This window comes from Zerene cesonia, chromosome 8 (genome assembly GCF_012273895.1).
Source record: "Zerene cesonia ecotype Mississippi chromosome 8, Zerene_cesonia_1.1, whole genome shotgun sequence".
In the NCBI taxonomy this organism is placed as follows: domain Eukaryota; kingdom Metazoa; phylum Arthropoda; class Insecta; order Lepidoptera; family Pieridae; genus Zerene; species Zerene cesonia.
In genome coordinates this window covers 4,385,063-4,407,222 of record NC_052109.1, presented here as the reverse complement: position 1 = coordinate 4,407,222, position 22,160 = coordinate 4,385,063, and the positions used below count along the sequence as shown (strand labels likewise).

Genomic DNA, 22,160 nt, shown 5'->3' with positions numbered 1-22,160 from the left:
CGAGGTTTTCATTCATATTTTGAGTGTCAATATTTTTCTAAATGCAGATTGGGTGTAATAACAAATATGAACTATAGTATTTTCTAGTGCTTGATTTTACGCGAGTATTATACATTTAGACATTAAGCAAAAATGAATTAATTAATAAATGATTTCCACCTGTTGCATTTTGAACACGAGTAGGTTAAATATTATCCCCAACTAAGCTTTCATAACTAAAAGTGAACCTAAAAATATTAACTATTTACTTTTCTTCTTCTTTCTTGCCTTGGTCCCGTTTATTTGGGGTCGCCACATCTTTTTTATGCCATAAGCGGGCAACTGAGCTGGTGATTCGTCCGATGGTAAGTGTTCACCACCGCCCATGAACATTCACAGAGATAGTGCCTCTTTCATCTGCTAACGCAAACGGCAAACAGCCCTCAGGCTCCCACACTCACCGTACGAAAACCAGTAGCATGCAACTGTGTGTGGTATTTCCCCGGTGCGAGCTGGCCCAATTCGTGCCGAAGCGTTCTCTGTTATGTGGAACAAGCTGGGATCCGAGTGCTGTCCAGATAAGATTTTTCAAATTCTATATCGATGTACCTAAATACGAAATGCACTACGCATTTTGTGTTTAGGTCCATAATATGCACTTTATAACAGAAAAAAAGGTCATGTGCTAGTTGGACTCGTCGCCAAGCGAGTGTCGTCCCGGGACCCCTTTTTTTTTATAGTGGGGAAATCTTGCATAGATACCCACGGCCCCCGGGGATGGAGCCGTGGGTTATATCGGATTCTTACCGACCAAAACCCCACTGTGTTCCGTCTAGCCACTTGAGTGAAGGGGCCACGGGAGCTGGTTAAAATACGTCCGCGACCCCTTCGGGTCCCGGGACCCTTAGTGGGGTATCATTAGGGCGGATGATATACATCTGTTTCACTAATCAATTTTGTTTATGCACAATTAGGTTGATCGCCTTCACCTACGCCTTCTCTTTTCTGTCAGAACGAGAACTTTTTTTGTGAGTTCCCACTGAATATCGATCCCAGGTCCCCTCGGTTCTTCACTCACGTGTTAACTCCTGTGCGAAGGAGGCGGTCATAAATTAAAGAACAAGTGCAAAAGAAATCGGTGATACATCCAATATTTACACGTTGCTTACTTATTTATTGAGTTCAAATACACTGATAAGTCATGCAGTCAATGTTTATAGTAAGTTATTATTACGGTTAATGATATATCGTCTTAAATAAAATTCAATTTATAGGCATACATTTATTTTATTGAAACAAGTATAATTTTATGCGATTGGACTCTCTCTATGCTATTTTAAACCAAATTATGAATTACTTGATCTGTGCCTTTTAATATCGTCAAATAGCTTCAAGCCTATAACAAAAAATGTGATACTTTTCAATAGTTGCCAATGAAACGGGTCGCTGGTTATTCTCATCCAGTGAGCGTTAAAAATCTTCCACGCTTCTAGTAGTTTGGTTATTGCAATGTTTCTCTGGAATTTATTTATCATTATAATATTTGTACATATACAAATAGAATATGTATGATTATTTACATATTTATATGTTTGGTAAGGATTTCCACCTCATGGTACTTAGGTATTATCATTGGATTTGGTTATTAATATACGCTTACGAAGATGGTTTCAAGACGCATTAAAGTATAAATATGCTTTATATTACGTATTAAACGGCGACTTTATAAAAGAATCTAATGTTGAATATAATCGATTCGGTAATGTAAAGCATCTTTTTAACACACCCTTATTAACTTTTACTGTGTGTTTGTACGTAACAAACTCCTGAGACTCGTTTTTGGTCCATTTCAACGGACAGGTAAATTCAAACTTTGTACACTTACCAACGATCGGTGACAATACAATGACATGAGTGAAGTACATGAGTCTATTTTGCTACGTATACTCTGTATAAGAGCAAGTGAGACAGTTTAGTTGATTCTATCATTAAAGCGTGTTTTTTAAATATATTTGTTATATTACCCTTGGTCTCCGAGGGCATGGCGTTCTTGTCGGAATGGCATTTGGTGTTGGGTTTCCATCTGCTTCCACCAGCTTTGCGGTCGACTGCTCAGCATTGTTAAGTTCCGATGACTTCACACTAATCTTACTACTATTCTTCGACTTTTTTTGACAGGATTCAATTTTACATACACTCATTTAAAGCCTGGTAATGCATTCATATCGATTAGGAGTTATTTTTTAACATCTTCGGATTAGTAATGGTTGTATCTACCTATGCCGGAAATTGTCATGTTGTGTCATAAATTTCGAGACAACTTCAATGTAAGAAAAAACATGACAAAACATAAAAAAGAAGTTTAAATCCTGCTAACATTATAAATGCGAAAGTTATGTATGGACTAGATATGTATGAAACATACTGTTTCACGCGAAAATCATAAAACGGAATTTGTTCATACTAGGCAGTGATGCAGCTTTTAAGCTATAGAAATATGTAATTTGCTGCTAGAGAGAATATTTGGATTTTTCAGACATCTGTCCACATCTTTACACAAAAAATGCTTTTACTACAAGATACGTTGATTAAACATTACTTATTACTTACTGGTTTTCTTATTGTTGATGGATTGATTCAATTAAGATCTGCCCTCCGAAAAGAAAATAAAATAAAAAATATTTGTACATTTAGCAAGCAGTCTATTTTAGTTCAAACAAAAGTATGGTGACCTACGTGATTTTTGACAAATTTTATTTAAAATGTAGACGTTTGAATTCAATACAGTTCAGCACATCATAAAGGGCATTTTAGGCTTAATTAAAAGGCAAGTCTTTCCAGTTATACAAATGGGTGTCCCACAAGATTCTCCTTTACCTTAGATTATATTTTTATTGTATAGGTTAATGATTTTTTATTTTAAAGTCCAGCGTCATATTAAGGTCAGGCCTACAAGTCGCGGACCAATTTTAACAAGCACCCATGGCCCCTTCACTTATGCGGCTCGAGGGAACACAGTGGGTTTTTAGTCGGTAGGAATTCTAACCTAACCTAACCTACGACCTCTTCCCCGGGGCCATGGGTATCTATGCAAGATTTCCCCTAAACTAAACTATAAAAAAAGGGCTTCAAGTAAAACGTTTTAACGGCAAAATTAATAATAATAGTAATAAGTTGAATGCAACCTGTGTTATTGCACTTATTTAAAATCTATATAATAATAATAATAAAAATTCTTTATTGTACACAAAGAAATTGAAGAAGTTGAGGTACAGAAGGTGGTTTATCGCTACTGAGCGATTTCTACCAGGCAACCACAAAGCAAAGGAAAAGCTGCGAGGTAAGAGAGTAGGCGTCGTACAAAACGGAAATTTTCATCACAGATACATGCGTGATAGGTATAAAGCGAGATATATCTTTAAATGAGGAACTATCGAGTTTCATGTCCTTTCTTCTGGGTAGATATTCTGAATTGAAGGTTGTTTTGAGCATCGGGGAAGTACCAGACACCCACAGAAAACCGGTGTGAAACAGGGCCACTATGCCACTGCGTTGCGTGCGGTGAGTAGGGGAGCCGGAGGCCCGTTTCCTTTTCCTCACCCGTCCTAGTCAATTCCTTATTTCCAGTCGTCAATCCTTTCCTTTTCCCTTACCCCTTAAAAGCCCCCTAAAAGCTAGCAACGCTACGGGAGACGCTACCTCTGCGAATGATCATGGGCGATGGTGATCGCTTACCATCAGGCGAATCACCAGCTGCTCGCAGTTGCCCGCTACTTTATATTACACAGTTACTTTATACATAAATGCCTAATTATTTATAAAAAAAATTGTTATTGAATTAAATTTGAAAGTCAATAACAGTGGAGCTGGTGAACGGAGCGTTTTTATTTTTGAAATCTAAAATTCCATATTTTAATTAAAACTGTAAATTAAAAACAGGATTTCCATACGAATAATGTCGCATTCTACATAGCAATAAATATTTTATTATATTGAAATATAATATATTCACTGATAATAGTCTTAAGCTTACATATCACGTCACGTATTCACATAATACTTTAATCATTGTCATTTTCAATTCTCAACTTATATTGTCTAAAATCCAATCCATGTAATAAGCGACTCTAGTGTAAACGCCTGGATAGCCCCCAATCCCGCATCTCTTGGAGCCATAAGACACAATTCCCCGTTGGACATATCGAATTCCGACGTCACCCGTCCGACCAGGGTACATGAGGGGCCCTCCGGAGTCCCCCCCACACGAGTCCTTGTCCTGAACACCCCCAGCGCAAAGCTGACGGTCATAAATGTGCGGTGACCTGAAATGATAATATTTAGCGCATTGAGTACTTCTTTACACTCACTTCTTCTTTTTTCAATGATTGGTGCTTACGAAATTTTGTCTGTTTAGTCTTGTTTTAATGATCATTTATATGAATATTTGTCTAGTCTCTTATAATAGGATAGTTCCTTTTTCAACGTTTTATATCAAACAAATGTTCTTCTTTAAATAATCTTCTAGTTTTTTACGGTGAGACGTTGCATTGACAGATCGAGATTATTTGCAGCATTGAACTTTTTACTGCTATTTTTGATTTTACCAAGTATTAAGACTTACTCATTGAAAATATTTTGACATTCCCTGTTGCTAATTATTGGCAGGGCAACACTGAGAAGTACAGGTGATTGCAATCCATCCTCAGTCGCTCCCCAGCCAGCCACTATTCCTTTTAAACCTTCTAGTCTCTCATTCTGTAACTCTGGTGTTGTTGGCAAACAAAGGGCCTTCATGCTATCTGAAAATATATATAAGTAGGGATAAAGTATATGAGAAATTAAAAATTTCTGTCATCTTATTCTGAAACGACAGATTCAACTACAACACACTACATATACGATACAATTCACCAGACACCAGGTAGTTTCTTGAACTACTGCTGTTTGATTCTAATCAATTAAAATATTATGAGTTTAAAAAGTAAAGCTTTTTTAACGGATTTGAAGCGCGATTTAGACGATGTGGTGTGAAGTCCCTTGTCTTAGTGAGGTAAAGGGCAGATGATATACATCTGTTTCACTGATCGATTTTCTTTATGACAAGAAGGTGATCTGCCCTCTGTTCTGACTCCTGGTAGAGCGAGACATTATTTTTGGGAGTCTCCACCGGGAATTGAACCCAGGACGGTTCTACGCTCATCCGTTAACTACAGTACCAAGGAGACGGTCAAGACTAATAAATAGTATCATACTATTTTTAAGGTACTATTTCATCTGTATTGTGGCTGTTTCTGTAATTTATAATATTGGGTAGTGTAATAATAGTTTGAAATTACATTCACGATTTTTGTATCACCGCCAAGATTTGCGAAAGTCAAAATTAAGGAATCAATAAATCGCATTTAAAATCTGTTAAAATGTCATAAATTTCTAAAAGTCCAATGCTCGGTGAAATCAAATACAAGAAAATACTATTAAATAAGTTCGTTAAAATATGTCTCACCCAAAGAAAAGTCAGCAGGCTCCGACAGTCTTATCAATGCAATATCATCAAACAACGTTTGTGGAGAATAGCTAGGATGTGCAATAATTCTATCAATTGTCACGTTCTGGAAAAATATACGTAGTTAACATTAGAAAAAAACACACGAACGAGGTGAATTGAGGACGAATGAGACTCGAATACGAATTGAAAAACTGCTTAAGTTTTTGGGAACGTCTCTGAAAAAAGTTATTAAAGATAATGGAAGACGTTATTTGAAAACAGAAGTTGCGATGTAATTCATATTTTATTACTAGACGCTCGTCCCGGCTCCGTCCGGACATCAAGATTCTTGTTTTATCCCAAGGAAGCATTTAATCGGGATAAAAAGTATTCTATCATCCAAGTCAGCTCATAGCCCGTCTGTTTACCAAATTTCATCAAAATCCGTTCAGTAGTTTCAATGTGATTGAAGGACAAACATCCAAACGTACTTTCGCATTTATCATATTAGTGTGATTTACATAACAAATACAAAAAAAAAACACTTCAAGGTATTTTTTTAACACATTTAAACATTTGTACATAACGCTATTTACATACAAACTAAGTCTTTCCTTTCATTCCAAACACATTTTGTCACTGTGGTTTCAACTTACCCTAGCAGGAGGAGCGCAAATTAATTCGCCGTCCATTCTCTCGCAATCTGGATCTTGTCTAATATCATATTCACCGAGTATAACGCCTTCTAGTTGCAGTTTGTTGCCGAGGAATGAAACACAATGAGCGGCGGTGAGGACGTACCGTTCCGTTATGAGCGTACCCCCACAGCTCAATTTTGTGCCACGGCCTGTAATTTTATTAAAGAACACATAAGCGCAGTTGTAAGAATAGTAGTAAACTTGTAAATAGGTAAGTAATAACATTTATTAGAATAACAAGGAGTTTGGCTTTGAATAAGTGTACAGCGATTTTTTTTTGTAATTACTAGATTTTAATATTATAGTGGTCGTTGTTTGTTTTGTTTATATTAGGATGATGAAAACATAATTTTCGAAGATTCTTTGTAAACGCTCGAACAAATGACAAACGTTAAGTGGGCAGCTGCACCATCCTGCCCCCCCTTGCCCTTGTACAATTGAATATAACGTAAGTAAGCATAATATTACTTGCAAATAATTCAATAGTCGTGTTTGATTGTGATACTTAATAGTTTAAAGAAAGTTTACAATTAATAATATTAATAACGCTTTCGGTCAGGACGGGCTTGCCAGCAAAATACTATCATACTAAGACTATATACCTTTGTTTGTGACGTTTTATTGTGTTTTTATTGGTGACATTTTTATCTATATATCTAAAGCACAATTGATTACCTGATCTATAGGATAATAACACCATCCAGGGCATTTCAAACAACGACGTCCGATTCCCGCCAAATATTCTTTCAGACTCTATTGAACCACAGTCTCTGGGGAGTAATCTTAAATTCGGGTGGTTCCTTACATCAGGGATTTGATCAACTATGCTGTTATCATTCTGACCCCTTTTATTAACATCGAAGGTGGGCCTTTGTGTGTTAAATGGTCTCTCTGTGATAGTACCCCATAAATCTGGTTTCTGCTGGTTTGTTCTGTCATTATTGAAATTAAATTGTGTATTTACATTTGTGTAGGGTGTTTCACAGCATACCTAAAAATCCGATTTTTTTTATTTATTTATTTCATTCATTTCATTTTCACTATCTTTTGACCCGCGGCTCCGTCCGCTTTGTCTAAAACTTAACCATTAATGATATATAAAAATATTCCTTGAGACTTCCAATACATCTTTCAAACGCCGTATACAAAGCATTTGCGTAGTTTTGAATAATTTGATTTAAGCATACATAGGGACAGGCAGATAGCGGTAAACTACTTAGCTATTATATTATGCATTGGATACGAGAATGTTGGTAAGAAATAACCGTTTTATTTACATACAATTCTTTTGAGATTTATGCAAACACGTAATAAAAAACCACAGGCACACACAAGCCTGTACGTAAATAAGAGCGGAAAAAACCTAGTAGACATGGTACATTCCACGTCTGTAGCATTATGTGGAATAAAAACAAATATGAAAGTACTTATTACAAGTGGTTCTTCGTTGTCAAAACCGCAGCCGAGCGACTGGAGTCTTCGCCTCATAAATGTTGGCATTGGCGTGCCTGCTTGTTTGATTTCGATCACAAGAGCAGCACATTGTGAGAGCAACTTGCAGCTTCCAGGCTTGTTGTTTACGTTACAGACTTCTCCTTGGAACGCTTAAACGAAAATTAGAAAAAGAGATGAGAACGAGATTAAAAGATGATATCATCTATAAATCTGTACATAAAATAAAAGAGTAAAAAAACTGTCTGTTCATTAAATATGTTAAAAAAATAATTATTGAAGGTGGTGTCTGTTTATTTTTTTTGTTTATTGCTAATTAAATTGCTAATCTCTGGAACTGCTGGACGGATTTGAATGAAAGTTTTTTTTTTTGTTGCATATGTATTAAGTCCAGGCAAAGCATAGGCTATAATTTACATTAGAAACTGAAACACCTGATGCAGAACCGCGACAGACCACCTAAACTATGAAAATTGTGCCATAAAAAATTTGTTACACGTGATTTGCATTTTCTATCGAGTGTATATATTTGAAGTTCTGGACACCTGATTTGGAACTCCAAAAGCCCAGCTACACTATAATATGTATAGAAATGAGGTCTTAGCAAACATTGTTCAGTCTGATGTAAATTTTCGGCTAAAATATAAAAATCGAAGATTTGGAACTCTCGATGTGGAACTCCAAGAGCCCAGCTACACTATAACATAAAAGTTGTTCAGTTCACTTATAAAAATCGAAGGTTTGGAAGTCCCCATAGAGAAATCCAAGGGCCCAGCTATACTTAAACTTTAATAGAAATGATGTCTTAGCAAAAGTTGTTCAGTCTGATGGGCATTTTCTGTCGACTATTACTAAGAATCGAGATCTGGAGGACATTTGATGTTGAAATCAAAGATATATGCGATAATTCGGAAAGAAAAGTGGTTATTACATCTATAGATTTAACCTTATTTATAGCCGCCAGTTGTTCACGTTCAAAGTTCACTCGAACGAAATCGCGAGCACCAGCTAGTTTATAAATAAAGGAAAATGCCGAAAACTAGTAATACTGTGAAGAATGTGGACCATAAAATACAAAACGTTATCTTAATTGTCTGGAAAATCCTTAAAGCCATTTAGAACTAATTTACATTTTACAACAATCAATAGTAAAATTAAAATCTTTGTGAGTTGTTGTTTTAGAATTTATAGGGTAAATTAAATTGTATGATGTACAGTATATGTACGTTTAGTAAATGACAAATTAAAGGTAAATTATTATATGAAACTGTTTACAAATTATATTATATATATCTTAATTGGTTAAATACTCACAGGATTCAATTTTTGATAACGATGAACTTAAAATAAAAACAAACACCAATAACCTCATATTTGCATCTCACTCTAATGTCAATTTTTTGATAACCTTCCCGCGTTTACACATAATATCAAACACAACATAGAATATGACACTGAACACACCAAATCGCATAAAATGAATTCACTACGAAACGAAATATCTATCCATATAAACACACATGTATAAAAAATTTATAAGCATTTACGTGTATTAAAAGAAATAATAACTGGTGGCACTTTAATTTATAACACTGCAATGTGATGTTCTTGAAGTCGAATTGAACTTTAATTAGTTTATCTTGAACTGCGGCCGCTCTTTTCGATTGCTTTCGTCAAAATGCTGATGAAGGTTGATGACAGTAAAGACGCATGACGCGGAGCGATCGTCCACATTCAAGATGACAAGATTAACATACCAGTTAAACGGGAAAATACGATCCGTGTACACTCAAGTATTATAGCCGATGAGTTGTTGTTTCCCTATTGATTGCCTATAATTTAATATTAAATTACTCCGTGTTCAGATCTATAAATAATAAACAGTTTATGGCAATAATGAATATATTGTAAATTGTAAATAGCCCATTAAAATAACTAAGGGCTTCTCAGAAAATAATACAAGAAAGATAAATATCTTAAAAAGGGACATCCCAATCATCAACCCCCATCATTTTGGGAATATACGGTATTAACTATATTATTTAGTCACAGTCTAATGCCGGCTTAAATTACAATAATTTATTAATTAAATGCAGCTGAAGCTTGTACAATTTTTAAATAATTAATATAAAAAATGATAATTAAATTATCTGACTTCACGTATTCATTTTAATAACCTTTTAAAAATGGGTAGATATCTAGCTTGAATATGATTTAAATAAATAAGATAACGTATGATACTGCATCGTATAGTTTTTAAAACCTACCATATTAATATTATATTATTATAAATAGGTATTCGCAGTTTCGCATCTTTCTTATATCGAAACAAAGAAACCGGTGAACGCTGACGCACCCATTGTGGTAAAAATACGGAAATGGTTTTTGTTTATGAACTTGGGTATTGGCATTTGAGTCACGATTAATCTTTGTCATAAAACATTGTTAAAATGTAGGTGATATTGCTGATGATATTAATTTCCTTTTTTTTTTCAATAAATATAATATTATGTAATAATATAAAGATTACTTTGAAGTTAGTTACGTCATAGCTAAACAATGCATTCATCCAAAAGTTTTATATGCCTATTATACTATTCGTAACATGTCTTCGAGGTAATCATGAATATTCTTGCTCGATTATAAATAACATTTTGAGTAAATTAAAACATTATCGGATTATGCTTAATTTATGTAAATTTATATCTAAGTTAAGGAAATTTGCACCTAATTTATACACAGTTGATACACTCTTGCTTGTGTAGTTTCCAAGTGTCAGCATTTTAATATGTATAAAGTATTATACCAGAGTCTAAAATACCCTGTAGCTGATTATCTCGTACAGTGTCGGAGTTCCTGAGTGTTCAGATTTGACTCTGGCTGTCTCTCGAGGCTGTCATTTTATTCAAGGTAAATTATTTTGCCGCCGTATACGGCATAAAGTTACAATATGCCTGCACTTATTTCTGCGTAACATAGCACACATACGAACTCAACTGAACTGGTGGTTCGCCTGATTGTAAGCGATCGTTAATATTGCGAATACCCTTCGATGCCCTGCGATGAATCCCCCACTGCCAAGAAGAAATGGACTGGGAAGTGTGAGGAAAAGGAAGCGGGCCTCCAGTTCCCCCACTTACCACACGAAACACATAGTTGTTACTGTTATTTTTCGCAGGTTTGCTGTGGGGTTGTTGTGCTTGCCCGGTGCGAGCTGGCCCAATTCGTGCCGAAGCGTGCTCGAAATAGCCAAGTGCCAAGAAATTGTTAGTCCCTGCACACAAAACTGCAGATTTTATGAGTGTTTCAGATACTACAACCAAGTTCTGAAATAATATACCACCTCCTAAGAAATGTCTTCAGTCTTAATTTAGCTTCCGGCGTACGTATAAATAATAATTCTTTACATCGCTTCCGAATTTTCCCTCTATACAAAACTGTATCTGTGCTTCCTTCCTATTATTGTTTTTATTTATAGTTTAGTATTTAAATGCATATACATTGTCCACACTATTTTAACAGTTATTTGCTTTCCAGTTTTTTTAATAGGAACTTACTCTCTTTCCTTCGTACATTTTCTCTTTATACTCGTGCAATTAATATTGCATATTATTGCCTAAAACATTGTTCCTGTTTTTTATGTTAACAGTTTTCTTTTTACGTTACATCTTCCTACTGGGTTTTGGCAGAGTGTCAGGTGTCCGGTGACTTATGGCACATCCTGAGCCTACACCATTTCACAGCCAGAGCAGACATGATTACGACTTATATAATAATTATTTATTACCTTTATCTTAATTACCATCGTCCTTTTGTTTTCTTAATTCTTTCTCTGTATTATTCTATGTTTTATTATTATAATAAGAAAGTAATTTTGGATGTTCTTTTTTGTGAATAAATTATTTTGTATTTTAAATGAATATCTATTCATTATTGTTTCTATAAGCCTGAGTAAATTGACAAAAACATTTATACTGACTTATGAATATAGAAGTACTCAATTGTAACACGAACAAGAATTACATTTAGTTTCATATCATTTTCAATTACAAACTTCTTGCTATATTTTTATATGTTCATAGTAATTAACCGTATCCGTACAATATTACCATAAAACGAAGACATAATAAGTGTAGTATTTTTTTTAATATTGCAACTAAAACTAGTATTTTCATTGCTGCAGACTGTATTTACTCCAATATTAGAATAAATATAGTATAGATTGGGATTTACTTTCCTATCCATACAATATTTGCTCTTCAAAACAAATGTATTTAATTATGTTTGTAAAGCGAAACTGACGAAAGTTCCGGTGATTGTCCATTAGTCACAGTCAATACGAGGAATCATATAATCTTAGTTTTTTTTATCATCCTCTAAGTATGTGCCTGGCTAAAAATAATAAATAAAATTAATTAAAGTTAGCAAAATTATTCAAATTTTCCGTCATTAGCGTCGAATAACGTTTTCACCGAAACGGCTAATTTTATCATAAAAACGCATACCACATTAATCAAATTTTTGCTATAAAAATGAATATATTTTTCCTAATAATAGTTCATTCTCATATTGTTTTTTATCCTTATGGTTTAATATTATAATAGCAAACGTGTGTTTTAGATATAAGCGTAGGGATACCTATTTAATTAGATTGTATGATCTAGAATTGGTAAAGTGATTTATGACAAAACTGATAAATCACAAAAAACCTTGTTTTTTTACCTTTGACCTCATAATTAAAATCAGATTATGGAGACTTTTGACATTTAATTTTCAATTTGGTTTTGAACAATTATACCAAGTATCAGCTGATCCATCGAAAATTGAATTCAATAAGCGTTTTAGCCATTTGTCTAGGCCTGAAGGTAAAAGTATCCAGGCACGAACCGGTTATATCAAGAATGTTAATTATAACAAAGAACGCAATTAACGTCATTTTTAACTGATTTACTGTAGCTACACCTGTGTACTTAATTAATTAAAATTAGGCGATTCAAATTCGATCAGTGTTATGATTTAACGACCTAAAATTTAGAATTCTTTATTGTACTTGCACAAGATTATATCTCATAATTAATCTGAAGTTTATTTAATTGACCAAACATGCATTTTGAAACCAAAAAAACTTTCTTTAAGCAGACGCATTTACGTACGTGAGCGAATGTATTGAATCTGTATTTTGTCATTATTAATTGAGCAGTATGTTAAGGATTTTAATAACTGTGTCTTTTTTGACATACAAATCATCATATTTTTATTCCGCTTGCGGCTTCGACCGCGTATTCATACGAAATTCCCATGGCAATCACATATCGCACCGAGGGAAAATAGGCCATGTCACCCTCCATCCTTCTAACTATCCCCAGACAAAAAAGACTTAACACCGCTTCTTTGCAACGTGAAAGAAAGACATATAAACAGACTTTATTATACGTTTAATATATATACCTTAGCAAAGAACAACAGAATTTCATTTATTTATTTCGATTACCTATACCAGTTGATCAACAAATACATTGAGTATATGGATGACCTGTAATACTTTTCTCTACGTTTACAAGTGCTGGGCGAGGCATATTGGTTCTTCTAGCTCCCTCTCTGAAGTTTTCAGCATCCCTCACAAGCTGCTAAGCTTTATGGAGGAGCTGGAATGGTTTCCGTCTAGACTGTTCCCCACTCCATTACTTTTTACGCAAAGTAGGAGCTTGACGTCGAATTGCGGAAACGTGCCCGCATTATTATTATTCGTATTACCTATACAACTTGATTATTGCATGTTTTACATAAAATGCAATCTGTATAACGCGTGTAGATTTATTTTATGTCCGAGAAGGTGACAATATTATGAGCTTAAATAGCTTAGGAGAAACCTACGTAGGTATATCCTTATACGAGGAATTTATTATGAGGTTATTAATATGTCATATTAGTGAAGTACTTTATATTCATTTTAATTAATGTTGTGTAGGTATGCATATTGAAAGATACTACCTGTATCATATGTTTATTATACAAGTAAATTATCAGCATATTAATAAAAAAGTTATATAAGCAAACACTAGATACTTGATTGATGAATGAGCGTATTATTTCTATTCTTTTAAATCTTTCAAAAAATATATTAAACATTTTAATGCAAATACCAAAAATGAAAAGAAGAACTGTTTCAAGAGCAGAAATTGAAATTGAGTTTAATTATGTTGTTTCTATCTTTTCAATAGCTAGTTACGAGTAATTTAACACATTGTACCGTGGTTCAATCGAATTCAAGAATAATAATGAATAATATGTAACCTGCTCCTTAACTACTTATCCATATATTATTATTTACTCTATCGTAATGTACACGCCTAACGAATCGCAACCATGTCTAATCACTTTTCACTGCTTTAAATTTATTCGCATTAAAAATGCTGTGTAGTCAGCTAACAGTCATGTGTTTTATTTCAAACAGGGTGAACATAGCCCGTAATACCATACGATACTGTTATAGTTATTAGTGATATTTGGGGATTTTTTTTGTTATGTTGCAGAAAACGTTAATGTTTTTATTGATGTTATTATCATCACATGGAACTGGTAAGTTTAATATTAGATACTATCTGGAACCTGCGGCTCCACTAAAGTGGTACCCGGCTAGAATGTGCCCTATGTGTTAATCCAGACTGTAATCTATTTCTATAACAAATTTTACTTATTCCTACAGACCTTTATGCGTGAAAGAGTAACAAACATCTCATAATTTTTATTACATGTTTTTTTGCTAATCTTCACTATAAAAAGGGTATTTTTTTATTATCATACTTTTTCGTGCTACTGTCATACTTTCTCTGCATTGTTAATTTTAAAAAGTTCTAAATATTAGTAACTATGCACCCATTTATTGAGAATGAATATCATTATTTTAATTAAACAGTACGACTAATTTTAACAAACTTTAAAGATATGGATATTAATTAGCTTACTAGTATGGGAAAAAACAGAATTCCTTCCATTTATATAGCTGTATGTTTACTCCTCTAACCACAAGTTTGTCTATGTTGTCTGTGGTCGTATAACTAGTTTAATGATACATCAATTTCCGGTTTTATCGTTACACAGATGTAATATTCCTTATAATATACTATTAGTAGCATTCAACATCTTTCAATATTGCACGAGGTACAACTATGAACAATTTTTACTTCGGTTCTTGGATGTAGCCAGAGGGTTTGGGGATAAAACATTTTATAATTTAAAGTGTGCGGCCTATCTCATTGACTATTTATTTCTTTTCATAGCCTATACTGTTTGTTCCACTACTCGATAAAGGACTCTCAAAATTTCTTACGTGAGATTTTTCTGGGTTACACAATTTTATGAGAAATCAAAATTGTATGGATTATAGTCTGTATGTTTCGTTCTCAATACATCTCACATAAATCCCAATTATCTTTTATGTATGTTTTAGTATATTTATATTATGATATAAGTTTATATATGTATTAAACAGTAAATTAAAAATACTGTATAAAAACATTCCTTATTTGTGTGTAGATAATAGATTAAAGTATAAAAGAATCAAATTCATAAGATGAAACCTTATTTCGAGGTAGCTAGGCATTTGGCAGATTTGCTTGTAATTTATTTGTAGGAATCAGAAATACTTACTTTTCTCTGCTTCTGTTATTTAAACTACCACGGTAAATATTTTTAAATTTCGCTATCAAGGAGTGGTATATTTGTTTATTTTTAAACACTTGATTTATTAAAGTTTGATTTATTAAATTCACATTAGTAGTGTGTACAGAGTGTACAGAGTGTGTGTAGTGAGTTAATACAGCGCAAAACCTTACCTTAGTGATTATACGATTTATATATCATACTGGTGATATTTCTGAATTATACTTATTTTGTTTGATTTTATTGGTACGATACTTAAAGTTAAATAGAAAACAATTATTAGATAAATATTAATTAATATCGCCTACTTATTAACGTCTTTAGAACGCTGTTGGGTTATACTTAAGACGATTCTGCCTCATTCAAATATTTGTTCAGAAGTTACAACCTTAATACTTATTTTATTATTAAATATACATAGTAAGTAGTTTATCTTTGAGATTTCACACCCTTTACTCCTTAGTCACAAGACTTTCAGAATTAATTGACAAATTACGATAATTAAATCAAATCATAATACTTTATTGTGCACCAAGTCATACAGAAATAAATTCTATAAATAAACTCTATAATAGCACAATAGGCGGTCTTCTATACTTAACTACTTACTCAAATAACTAAGATTATTGAAAAACAATTCCATAGATAAGCAATGGACGTGGAATGAAATCAAAAATCACCCAGCTTGGAAGAGATTGGACACATTTGATTGTGGTTTCAGCGCCTCAGATCGAATCATCGGAGGCATGAACGCCGCTTTAGGACAATTCCCTTGGATCGTACGCATTGGATACAAAGGTACAGTTACTAGTATAGTATTATGTTTTCTGTGGTACAGTTTAGCCATAGATCATAGAAATTAAAATTAGAAAAACTTTTTTAACAAAAATCTTTTATTTAAATAGGCTGAAAAGTAAAAAGAATTAACTGTCACTGGTAACTTATAACGCCATTTCACATTTGACATTATTTATATGAAACAAAAGCTTGTCACGAATTATCGTGTAAAGGAAAATCTTCTGTTGTTTAATGATACCATTGCGGTTATGACATGACATACTTACCTATAGTGAGTTAATAACTTGATTATACTAGAATAATTGAACCTAGGTTCAAAACAATAACACTACTTCTAGTTATGGATCGACCCAATAGATGAATTATAATAATAAACATAATACTTACATGCAATATACGAGTATCTCTGTGTCAGACTTAGGGTTACATTTGTATATCCGCTTTTCGTTTTATTAAATTTATTATTAATCAAAAATACATACAAATTATCAAACTTGGACGGTTCAGTAATACATAAATAATCAGTGCTAGAACTATCATGACTTTTATATACATGTTACTGTAAAATTGTAAAGACCATAAGGTATATTACATTCTCATCTAAATTCGGTGTTTTATCGATGCGAAACCATTAAATCACTAGCGTACCCTGGTTAATTCATGGAATGGGCATGCCGGGTTTCCCCGGTTATCGCGAAAGTTTATAACCTCGCGAGTTAAATATACAATATAAAAGTACTCTCTGATTATATTTTATAGGTTTTTACAATCTTACTGCGACATATATATACAGAGGTCAGAGATCTTACTAATGTAGAGGTTAGAGACCTTACTATATCGTGAGTATTTAAAATACGTTTTAAATTATCAACCTAGTGGTAATTTTCATTGATTAGGGAATGGTTAATATATAAACATGATATGGATTCCAGACATACGTATTATCATAGTATTATTATCTCTGGTATTATCGTAGACATGTACGGAAATATTACTACGGGAATCTCAATTTACGTCATTAAAATTACCCTCATTATAGTCACACAATTATACATTTACATACGTGTATTTTGTATAAATTTGCCTTTTGTGATTAAAATGGTGTTATTATCAGTTGATGGTGAGGATGATCTTGACTGGATGTGCGGTGGAGCGTTGGTAACCGACCGTCATATTCTGACGGCAGCCCATTGCATCCAGACCTCGGGAGAAGGTTTTGAGTTGTAAGTAGACACTGAGAAACATTGTATTAGTAGTTATAAAAAAGTAATTAAATTAGCAACCATCTAGGAGTATATATCTTGAAGTGTGTTTGTGCGTATTATGTTTTGTAAAACGAATAAATTTTATAATTAATTTCTTGAGGGAGTTTTAGCTTGTATTGTCTGATTAATATTAAATCAGTATTTTAAGAGCACGAAGAAATTCGATATTTTTTATTGTGAGGCTAAGATTTCCATTATATCACTCGATAGCTTAATAATCGATATTACTTTACTCTTTCTATTTCTAGAATAGAAAATTTCAGGACACCTATCAAGAGTATGAAATTCGACTCTTAAGTTTGATAGGTTTGATTTGGGACCGTGAAACAAGTTTGTATGATTGCTTAAATAATAAATACATGTTTAATTCATACTCCGCGTGAAATTCAAGTATTAAATAAGAGTTCATGCCCATGAATCAACACATAATTATAAATTAGTTATAAAAAAATAATTATAACAACGTGACGCATCATGCTACACCACACCACAGGCATTATCAAAACCACTGCACCAAGAACGAGTCAATTACAATGGCAATTTATAAATATTATGGGTATTGAATAAACATAGCCCAATTAAGCTATCGTGATAAAGCACGCGTAAGCTAATTTAGTTGCTAAAACTAGAGTACAGGAAACAAGTTGGAAAAACCGAGCTACTCATAATAGTACTCCATGCGTCGATGCGATTTTATTGATGATATTCAAATTGTGTATTAATTATTATGACAAATCATATTTATATTGAACTACATTGAGATTAATCATCATAAAAACGTTCTTGCTATAAATGTATCTTGTACCTACACGTGCTCTGCTCTCGGTTCTTAAAAAAGACACTGTTAGTCAACTATTCTTGAGATTAATAATTCCTATTAATTATTGGATTTTTCACTTCGAACAGATCGGCTATTCGTATGGGTGAGCACAACACAGAGACAGATCCAGATTGTCAACTGCATCTGTGTGCGCCGCGCTATCAAGACAGAAAAGTAAAGCTAAAGAAAATACACCCGAATTTTAACAAACCAGCTTTTCACAACGACATTGGTATCATTCTCCTTGACAAGCCAGTCCAAATAAATGGTAATAATTTAGTGTGATACAATCATCTAATTCACGAAACAGTCACCGTCCAATAATATCATTTCGCATACGATATATATATGATTGTAACTTTGGCCCGTATTCTTTTCCTCACTAGAGATTAACTCTTCTCAGTCCATTCCTTTATTCCAGTCGTCAATACTTTCCTTATCCTTTCCCTTAAGAGCGGGCAACGCATTTGTAACGACCCTACATCTACAAATGTTCACGAGTCGTGGTGATCGCTTACCATAAAAACTACCTCACATAGTTTGTATCTTTCTTATTATTACATTTACAGATTATGTATCGCCAATATGTTTGCCACGTGGAGAGCAACTATCTGATCTAAAAATTGGAGAGTTGCTTACAGTTGCCGGCTGGGGTAAAATGAACATGACTACAGAGGAACGAGCTAAAGTATTGCAGTTCGTTTCGGTAATCATCCCTTTATTGGTTTTCTTTTGTACCTTACTGGATTTATATTATCGTCGACGATATTATATTATCGTCATTGTTACTGTGTAAACAGTTTCGTTTGTAGGCTTGTATTCATGGTAAGCTTTTGATGAGCAACAGTTGAACAATAATGTTGCTGGAAACTGTTGCTCGGTGCTTAGTCCGAGGAGCTATCGGCTTCGAAACACGCAACGCCTCATATCGCAACTCCTTAACATAATAAGATAAGACATAAACAATGATGTTTTCCATGAATACGGGGCTTTTGGATAATTAAATTGTTATTATACATTATTGTTACAGGCCTTCTAAGAAACAGCTAAAATCAGACCTTTAAAAATTTACGTGTTTGCGATAAATCTGTTTGAATTGCAAATATATTTAGCTATATTGTATACTAGCTGCCCCCCGCGGTTTCACCTGCGTAAGTCCGTATCCCGTAGGAATATCGGGATAAAAAATGGCCTATATGTTATTCCAGTTATTCAGCTGTCTACGTACCAAATTTCAGTGCAATCGGTTCAGTAGTTTTTGCGTGAAAGAGCAACAAACACACACACATCCTTACAAACTTTCGCATTTATAATATTAGTAGGATTATGGTAATTACGTGCGATAACGCTAAAAGCTAACTACTATTTAAATACTATTTAACAACAATATATATTTTAATTATTGATATATTTTTACGCCTCCCAAATACGACAGATATTTTATATATCTATTTCATTTTACATATTATCACCTTAAAGAAAAATCCAAAAATCTTAACAATTTCTTCCATTTTTTAAACAGTGATAAAACATAATTTAACTTACTAAAAAAATACACATTGTCACATTATTTTTTAAGGTTCCAATTGTAAAACCAGAAACCTGTGGGGCGTTTAGTAAAGGGTTTAAATTATCAAAATCGGAGATATGTGCGGGTGCGCAGCTCAACAAGGACGCGTGTGGAGGTGACTCAGGAGGACCTCTCATGAAGGTGAATGAGAAATTGATTGTGAAATTTTATTATTTCCATACCTCTTTTTGTTTGCGACATTTACCCTTGTAAACAATGTTTAAAATATTATATAATCACATTCAATTTAATCAATTGTATAATTAGTAACGTTATGCTGACTGAAGTTTGCTTGAATATCAAATTATGGTTCTTAAAATTAAACGCAATGGCCGATTTTTTATATTACATGAATACTATACATTAGCATGTAAATAAAATAAATATGATGTAGTTAAGAAATTAGTTAAAAATTAACATAACTATCCAGATTTTTCGATATAAATAATACCGGAATGCGGTGCAATACAAAGTAGAAAATGTACACAGTAAGTACTATGCTTTTGTTTAAATGTTTACCAGAGTTCGAAAAACCACAAACCTAATTGTGTTTCATGGTTTCATGAAGTAGTGTAGAAATTAAGCTACTTTCCATTTACAAATTTTGAATCACAGATATTCCATGGAAACATCTGATGGTATATGTTGAATAAATCGGAAAATTTATAAATTTTTCAGGTGTTTGATACTCCAGAGGGACCAAAAAGTCATTTAATGGGTGTGGTATCGTTTGGACCAACGATTTGTGGCATCAGGAAACCGGCAGTGTACGCATCAGTTTCACATTTTATAAAATGGATTTTAGATAACATACTGCATTGTTCTTGATGTATCAAACCAATCTTGTTTATCATATTTATCATTGTTTATACGTAGGGACTAATTATGTACGCTAGTGCAATTTCAAACTATTATTATATTTTGTAAGTAATGTAATAACTAAGTTATATTAAGTAAACCTCCTATAAATAAGTTAGAACTAGACGAAATTTAAATCGGTCCACATGGTATGAACCAGATTTCAAATAAAAAAAAGAATCGTAAAAATCGGTTCATCCAGTAAATAGTATTGAGGTAACAATTATAAAATAAATACAGTCAAGTTGATTTTAGAAACAGTTTCAATACGGATGACCTCATCTTTGGACCAGTGATTTTCGCGTGAGCGCAGAATTAAGGTTTCTGGGGTCGATTCCCGATGTGGTCTCACAAAAAATATGTCTCGGTCAGGAACGACACAGAATGTCACACCTATTTGTCTATCAGTGATGTAAATTTATGTCATCTGCGCGGTCACTTTTTTATTAGTCTAGATTTTTTTTTAATCAGATCTAATGGATAATTGAAGTGGATTCTAAGAAATTAATTACAAACTGTATTAATTACATACATACATACCATACAATAAAAAAAAATACTTAACCTGCAATTCCTCCTTTATTCCTACTAGCAGGGCTACTATGACGTACTTACTTACGTTACGTACTAGCAGTACTTATTCCAGTGTGCGAAAAAGACAGAGCTATAGGCTGTGTAGTGCCATTGCTTTTACACTAAGGTATTAATACTGCTTTGAAACGTCATGGTAATTCCCAGTTCTGGCTAATGTTAAAAAAACCTTAAAAAAATCAGATCTAGATTTAAGTCTATCGCAACTAGCGACTTTATTTGAGCGATTAATATTTAACTAGACGTACATAAAAACGTATTATAATAAAATAAGTTCAAATTAAAACGGTTACATAAGCGTCGTTATTTTTATTATAATATCCATTTAACCCTAGAACAGAACACCAAGATTCCGCGTATTCGAAGAAGTCTGAGGTGAGTTATGAGTGCGCGGTTGCACCCATGGCAAATCCCGTGCAAGTTACTGTGTTTTTGTACGATGAGTGGGGAAGCCGGGGGCCCAATCCCTTCCCTTTCCCCTTAAAATAGTAGACAATTCGCAGAGGCACTATCTTTGCGAATGTTCATGGGTGGTGGTGATCATTTACGAACCATGAACCATGGCGAACCACGAGCTCAGTTGCCCGCTTAGAGGATAAAAATCTCAGTTGGCTCATTATCCCCACTACTAAAGGAAATTATTTTTGTGTAAGAGACCTATGAGTATGGGAATACCAATTCGTCGAATCGATCGTATTCACAACACATTTTTTTTTATATTTGAACTTTATTTTTAGTTTTTACTGTCACAATTTGATCAAAACGTCTTATTTATAAATACGTCATGGTTAAAAAAACTGAAAGGCACGAATCGAAAAAAATAACCTATTTATTACAGAATTATGCGTAAGGGAATTATTTAATGCTGGCAACCCCAATCAGGATCAGTTTGTCTTAATCTAATGAAATTATTGTATTGTTACCGATTCTTGACAAGAGTTAAAAGTATGAAGTATGATGAGTTCAAAGGATGAATTAAAAG

At 33.4% G+C, this 22,160-nt stretch overlaps 2 protein-coding genes across 2 annotated transcripts; one reads left to right on the top strand and one right to left on the bottom strand.

Annotated features, from left to right (window-relative positions):
* Positions 1-3,948: 3,948 nt before the first annotated feature.
* On the bottom strand, positions 3,949-9,340 carry LOC119828398 (CLIP domain-containing serine protease 2-like). The gene is made up of 7 exons (XM_038350531.1): positions 8,929-9,340; positions 7,597-7,766; positions 6,838-7,153; positions 6,121-6,311; positions 5,483-5,588; positions 4,601-4,778; positions 3,949-4,301 (listed from the first exon to the last, which is right to left on the bottom strand). The coding sequence occupies exons 1-7, from the start codon at positions 8,984-8,986 to the stop codon at positions 4,064-4,066; spliced, it is 1,257 nt and encodes a 418-aa protein (XP_038206459.1). The 5' UTR covers positions 8,987-9,340; the 3' UTR covers positions 3,949-4,063.
* A 460-nt stretch (positions 9,341-9,800) lies between these two features.
* Positions 9,801-21,411, top strand: LOC119828716 (spaetzle-processing enzyme-like). Its single transcript, XM_038350958.1, has 7 exons — positions 9,801-9,804; positions 15,922-16,074; positions 17,189-17,297; positions 18,246-18,427; positions 18,729-18,865; positions 19,739-19,870; positions 20,408-21,411. The coding sequence occupies exons 1-7, from the start codon at positions 9,801-9,803 to the stop codon at positions 20,555-20,557; spliced, it is 867 nt and encodes a 288-aa protein (XP_038206886.1). The 3' UTR covers positions 20,558-21,411.
* The last annotated feature ends 749 nt before the right edge of the window (positions 21,412-22,160 follow it).

Bases quoted from the DNA above. Each gene is read 5' to 3' on its own strand.
- LOC119828398 (XM_038350531.1), bottom strand. From the start codon at position 8,986: ATGAGGTTATTGGTGTTTGTTTTTATTTTAAGTTCATCGTTATCAAAA. The intron at 5,589-6,120 runs GTAAGTTGAAAC...ATATTTTTCCAG, and splicing joins TTTGCGCTCCTCCTGCTAGG to AACGTGACAATTGATAGAAT. The intron at 4,302-4,600 runs GTAAGTCTTAAT...TTATCATTTCAG, and splicing joins TGTCAAAATATTTTCAATGA to GTCACCGCACATTTATGACC.
- LOC119828716 (XM_038350958.1), top strand. The intron at 16,075-17,188 runs GTACAGTTACTA...TGTTATTATCAG, and splicing joins CGTACGCATTGGATACAAAG to TTGATGGTGAGGATGATCTT. The intron at 19,871-20,407 runs GTGAATGAGAAA...TAAATTTTTCAG, and splicing joins CAGGAGGACCTCTCATGAAG to GTGTTTGATACTCCAGAGGG.